At 51.4% G+C, this 6,327-nt stretch overlaps 1 protein-coding gene across 2 annotated transcripts in view; it reads right to left on the reverse strand.

Annotated features, from left to right (window-relative positions):
* The window catches only part of ZSWIM4 (zinc finger, SWIM-type containing 4), a 46,595-nt gene that overhangs the window by 5,568 nt on the left and 34,700 nt on the right, over positions 1 to 6,327 (reverse strand). For both annotated transcript variants that reach the window (XM_011981802.1, XM_011981801.1), the window contains 2 exons: positions 3,081 to 3,235; positions 915 to 1,078 (listed from right to left, as the gene is read on the reverse strand). In XM_011981802.1, the coding sequence (XP_011837192.1) occupies positions 915 to 1,078; positions 3,081 to 3,235 (319 nt within the window). The remainder of the gene's footprint in view (positions 1 to 914; positions 1,079 to 3,080; positions 3,236 to 6,327) is intronic.

Genomic DNA, 6,327 nt, shown 5'->3' on the forward strand with positions numbered 1-6,327 from the left:
GCTTGGCTAATTTTTGTGTTTTTAGTAGAGATGGGGTTTCATCATGTTGGCCAGGCTGGTCTCGAACTCCTGGCCTCGTGATCTGCCCGCCTCGGCCTCCCAAAGTGCTGGGATTACAGGTGTGGGCCACCACACCCTGCCGCATACAGGACTTTCAACCACAGACCCCACCCCAAGAGTTGGCGTCTCATCTTCAGGACCTTACCCTGGGCCAGTCTCTCAGTGGTGAATCCCTTTCCATAGATGCGCAATCCTCCTCAGGCCCCGCCCCCAAGGAAGCTCCTTATTGGTAGGCTCTGTCCCACCCTCGGCTTCAAACTCACGCACCCATGATCCTTAACCAATAGCACATTACTCCCAGGCCCCACCCCCAGACTTCGCTTGCTATCCATCCGCTGGCTTGCAGGCCCTGCCTCTCTGCTCCAGTGACAACTCTCCCCTAGAACTCAGTCTCCTCCATAGGCGGATTCTATTAATAATTCATAGGCTTCACCCCTAATGGGGACCCCATTCCCACACTCCCAGGCCTTACAGACCTTGCCCTTCTGTGGCCCTGCCCCCAAAGGTGAGGTTGACAGTCAGGCCCCACCTGCAGAGCTGTGGCCCACATGCAGACCCCATCCCCAGAGACACCGATTCATCTAGTCCCCATTCCCAGGGGAGTGGCTCACTCATGCCACGCCCCCAAGGCAGTGGCCGACTCATGCCACGCCCTCAGAGGTGTGGCTCACTCACAGTCCCCGCCCCAAGGGAGTGGCTCTCGCTCAGGCCCCACCCCTGAGGAACAGCTCGGGCAAAAGCGGGGTCCCCAGCGAAGTGGCTCACTAGCAGCCCATGCCCCCGGAGGCGCAGCTCACAATCAATCCTGGCCCCAAGCCAGCATCGCCCTCCCGCATCCACCTGACAGCCCTCACCTGCAGCCCCAGCTCCAGTGCGATGCCTAGCAGCGTGGTGTCTGGTGGGGCGCTGACCGGGGTGGCTGTCTTGCAGGCGTCTTGCGCCAGCTTGAAGAGCAGGGCGGGAGAGTGGATGTTCTGCTGGATGGAGCCCAGTACCGCGTGTAGCCACTTGGGGTCTCCTGGGTGAAGGGAGGGACACAGGACACCGTCAGATACACCCCAGCACTAGCCTTTGACAACCACCCGACCTATTCACACAGATCCTTCCACCCAGGGACACAAGTGAGTGTAGAGGGATATGTATTCAGACCTCAGCGCCCCCAGTCCTTGCCAATTATCTCCTCTGTGGCCCTTTCCTGTTACAGAAAGCCACCTAGGGGCAGGGCGCAGTGGCTGCTCACACCTGTAATCCCATCACTTTGGGAGGCCTAGGTGGGTGGATCACTAGGTCAAGAGTTCGAGACCAGCCTGGCCAACATGGCAAAACCCCGTGTACAAAAATTAGCTGGGCATGGTGGCGGGCGCCTGTAATCCCAGCTACTTGGGAGGCTGAGGCACGAGAATCGCTTGAACCCGGGAGGCACAGCCTGCAGTGAGCTGATATCACACCACTGCACTCCAGCCTGGGTGACAGAGCGATATCCATCTCAAAAAAAAAAAGAAAAAAAAAAAGAAAGCTACCTAGGGATCCTGTGGACCTCTCCCTCATCTCAAAGGCATCGGGTGCACACCCAGAATGCCAGGGTTCAAATTCTGGTCCTGCCACCCACTAGCTGTGTGACCCTGAGTAAGTCACTTTACCTCTCTGTGCCCTGGCTGCCCCATCTGTAAAATGGGTAACACTCAGGCAATGGAACCCCCCTCACAGGGTGGTGGTGGGCCCATACTTGGCAAGGCCTTAACATGGCAAGGAGCTGCTCAAATGTTAGCTTTTATTATTATTTTGAGGTGGAGTTTTGCTCTTGTTGTCCAGGCTGGAGTGCAGTGGTGCAGTCTCGGAGTGCAGTGGTGCAGTCTCGGCTCACTGCAACCTCTGTCTCTCGGGTTCATGCGATTGTCCTGCCTCAGCCTCCCAAGTAGCTGAGATTACAGGTGCCTGCCACCCCGCCCAGCTAATTTTCGTATTTTTAGTAGACACAGGGTTTCACCACATTGGCCAGGCTGGTCTTGAACTCCTGACCTCAGGTGATCCCCCTGCCTTGGCCTCCCAAAGTGCTGGGATTACAGGTGTGTGCCACTGTGCCTGGCTAATTTTTGCATTTTTAGTAGAGATGGGGTTTCACCATATTGGCCAGGCTGTTCTTGAACTCCTGGCCTCAAGTGATTTGCTGGTCTCGAACTCCCGGCATCAAGTGATTTGCCTGCCTCAGCCTCCTAAAGTGCTGGGATTACAGGCATGAGCTACCGTGCTCAGCCAATAATGAGGTTTGGATGAGGTCATGAAGTTCAGGTACTCATGAGAGGGTTAGTGACCTTAGAAGAAGATACACTGGAGAAATTTAACTTTCCCTCTCGGTCTCTCCTCTCTCCCTCTTCTCTTTCTTCTCTCTGTCCTCTCTGTTACCTGACTCCTCTCTCTGTCCCCCTCCTACTATCTCTTTGTCCCTCTCTCTCTCTCCCCACCTCCTCTCTCTCACTTTCCTCTCTACTCACCACTCCACTCCCCCCAACTCTCAACACAGCAAGAAGGCAGCCGTCTGTAAGCTGGGAAGAGAGCCCTCACCAGGAACTAGCCATACTGACGTAGTGATCTTAGACTTCTAGCCTCCAGAAATGTGAGAAAATAAATTTTTGTTGTTGAAGTCACGCAGTCTCTGGTGTTTTGTTACGGCAGCCTGAGCTAAGACACCAGCTACCTGCATGGCTCCACCTCACCTTCCAGTCTCTGCTTAAATGTTCACCTGTTTTATTCCACTCCATGGTACTTGTTCCTGTCTCATTTACTGCATCACTTGCTTCTCCCCACTAGAATGTCATTCCACAGGGCAGGGGATCTGGGACAGTTTTGCCACCTGCTACATCCCCAGCACCTGAGACAGTGTCTGGTATACATAGGAGGCGCTCAAGGAATGTGGGTGGAATTTCGTGAAAGGATAAGAGGAAGTAGGAAAGTTAAGAGGGAAGGAAGAAGGAGATGACAGAGGAGGAAGATAAAGGAATCAGGACAGCTGCCACCCTCACCCTTGGCGGCTGTCAACATGGTGGAAGCCAGTTCACACTGGCGGGTCTCCAGGTGGCCAAGGATGAACCAGCGGGGGAAGCGGTTGCTCATGATGGAGTCCAGCGGGCTGGGATGAGGTTCTCCAGCAGGAAATGCTGTCTCCAGTACAGGCAGCCTGGGTAAGAGGAGAAGTGAGCCATGGTGAGGTGGGTATGTTGTCCCCATTCTCTCTAGGAGACAGAGAAGCCTCCTGTCTTGGCCTCCCCACTTCAGCCAGCAGAGCCCTGACAACTCAAGATGATGGAAGATGTGTGTGCAAGATGTTCACTGCAGTGTTGTTTATAAATTGATACATTTACTTATTTTAGAGACAGGGTCTCACTCCGTCACCCAGGTTGGAGTACTTGGTGCAATCATAGCTCACTGCAGCCTTGAACTTCTGGGCTCAAGTGATCCTCCCATTTCAGCATCCTGAGTAGCTGGGACTACAGGCATGTGCCACCATACCTGGCTTTTTTCTTTTTGAGACCGAGTTTTGCTCTTGTTGCCCAGGCTGGAGTGCAATGGCGCGATCTCGGCTCACTGCAACCTCACCTCCCTGGTTTAAGCGATTCTGCTGCCTCAGCCTCCCGGGTAGCTGGGATTACGAGCCATGTGCCACCATGCCCAGTTAATTTTGTATTTTTAGTACAGATGGGGTTTCTCCATGTTGGTCAGGCTGGTCTTGAACTCCTGACTTCAGATGATCTGCCTGCCTCAGTCTCCTAAAGTGCTGGGATTACAGGTGTGAGCCACCAAGCCCAGCCTTTTCTTTCCCTTTCTTCTTTCCTTCCTTCCTTCCTTCCTTCCTCCCTCCCTCCCTCCCTTCCTCCCTCCCTCCCTCTGTCCCTCCTCTCTCTCTATAAAGATGGGGTCTTGCTATGTTGCCCAGGCTGATCTCAAACTCCTGGTCTCAGGTGATTCTCCTGTCTCAGCCTCCTTGTAAGCTATATTGCTAAGTGGCTCACCATATATGCAGTTTTGTGTTTAGAAAGTTATTCAAGGCCAGGCACAGTGGCTCACGCCTGTAATTTTAGCACTTTGGTAGACTGAGGCAGTCAGATTGCTTGAGTCCAGGAGTTTGAGACCAGCATGGGCAACACAGCGAAACCTTGTCTCTACAAAAAATACAAAAATTAGTTGGGGGTGGTGGTGGGCTCCTATAGTCCAAACTACTCAGAAGGCTGAGGTGGGTGGGAGGATAGCCTGAGCCTGGGAGTTCGAGGCTGCGGTGAGCTGTGACAGTGCCACTGCACTCCATCCAGCCTGGGTGACAGAAAGAGACCGTCTCAACAAAAACAACAACAGCAACAACAAAAAAAGTTATTCAAAGTTGCCCAATGGTGGGATTAACAGCATGCAATAGGACTCAGGCTAGCCTCATTCCAAATATTACCTAAGCTTCCTTGCTGTTCCTGTAGGTGGAAAATGAGAGTAAACATACTTATTTTGCTAGGTTGTTTTGAAGATTATATAAGGTACTGAGTCATGGACTCAGATAAGAGGCCAGCATATTTTTTCTTCAAAGGGCTGGACCACTAATATTTTGGGCTTTGCAGGGTCTTTGGTCTGTATTTCTTTTTTTTTCTTTCTTTCTTTTTTTTTTTTTTTTTAAAGAGAGTCTCGCTCTGTCATCCAGCTGGAGTGCAGTGGCGTGATCTTGGCTCACTGTAACCTCTGCCTCCCAAGTTCAAGCAATTCTCATGCCTCAGCCTCCTGAGTTGCTGGGATTACAGGCGTGCGCCATCGTGCCCGGCTAATTTTTGCATTTTGGTTTTTATTTATTTATTTATTTATTTATTTTTATTTTTATTTTTTTTTGTTTTTTTGAGACGGAGTCTTGCTTTGTCGCCCAGGCTGGAGTGCAGTGGCACCATCTCGGCTCACTGCAAGCTCTGCCTCCTGGGTTCACGCTATTCTCCTGCCTCAGCCTCCTGAGTAGCTGGGACTACAGGCGCCCACCACCACGCCCGGCTAGTTTTTTGCATTTTTAGTAGAGACGGGGTTTCACCGTGTTAGCCAGGATGGTCTCGATCTCCTGACCTCGTGATCCGCCCGCCTCAGCCTCCCAAAGTGCTGGGATTACAGGCGTGAGCCACCGCACCCGGCTATTTATTTATTTTTTTGAGACAGAGTTTTGGTCTTGTTGCCCAGGCTGGATTGCAGTGGCACAATCTCGGCTCACTGCAACCTCTGCCTCCCGGGTTCAAATGATTATCTTGCCTCAGCCTCCCGAATAGCTAGGATTACAGGCGTGCACTACCGTGCCCAGTTCATTTTGTATTTTTAGTAGAGACAGGGTTTCTCCATGTTGGTCAGGCTGGTCTCGAACTCCCGAACTCAGGTGATCCGCCCACCTCGACCTCCCAAAGTGCTGGGATTACAGGCGTGAACCATGGCTCCTGGCCCTAATTTTTGTATTTTTAGTAGACAAGGGGTTGCATCATGTTGGCCAGGCTGGTCTTGAACGCCTGTCCTCAAGTGATCCACCCCTCTCAGCCTCCCAAAGTGCTGGGATTACGTGAGCCACCGTGCCCGGCCGCTGATCTGTATTTCAACAACTTAATTCTGTCATTGTCCTGCCAAAGAAGCCACAGACAATTCACAGATGAATGGACATGGCTGTGTGCCAATAAAGCCATTTCTGGACACTGAAATTTGAATTTCACATATTTTTCATGTGTTATAAAATATTCTTTTGATTTTTTTCAACCGTTTATAAATGTAAAAACCATTCTTATCTCATGGGCTGTACGAAAACAGGTGGCAGGCCAAATTAGGCCTCATGGGCTGTATTTTGCCGAGAAAAAAATTTTTGCATAGAAAAGTCTGTTGTCTAAATCTTGGCTCTTACATGCTGCTCTTTCTAAATATTCTGGAAAAACACTCCAAACTGTGTGTGTGTGTGTGTGTGTGTGTGTGTGTGTGTGTGTGTGTGTGTGTGTTAAAGAGACGGGCCAAGTTGAGACCAACCTGGGCAATATAATGAGATCCCATCTCTACAAAAAAATTTAAAACCAGGCCAGGCGCGGTGGCTCATGCCTGTAATCCCAGCACTTTGGGAGGCTGAGGCGGGTGGATCACGAGATCAGATCAGACCATCCTGGCTAACATGGTGAAACCTTGTCTCTACTAAAAATACAAAAAGTTAGCTGGGAGTGGTGGTGGGCACCTGTAGTCCCAGCTACTCGGGAGGCTGAGGCAGGAGAATGGCGTGAACCCAGGAGG

Source organism: Mandrillus leucophaeus, unplaced genomic scaffold (genome assembly GCF_000951045.1).
Source record: "Mandrillus leucophaeus isolate KB7577 unplaced genomic scaffold, Mleu.le_1.0 Scaffold230, whole genome shotgun sequence".
Lineage (NCBI taxonomy): Eukaryota > Metazoa > Chordata > Mammalia > Primates > Cercopithecidae > Mandrillus > Mandrillus leucophaeus.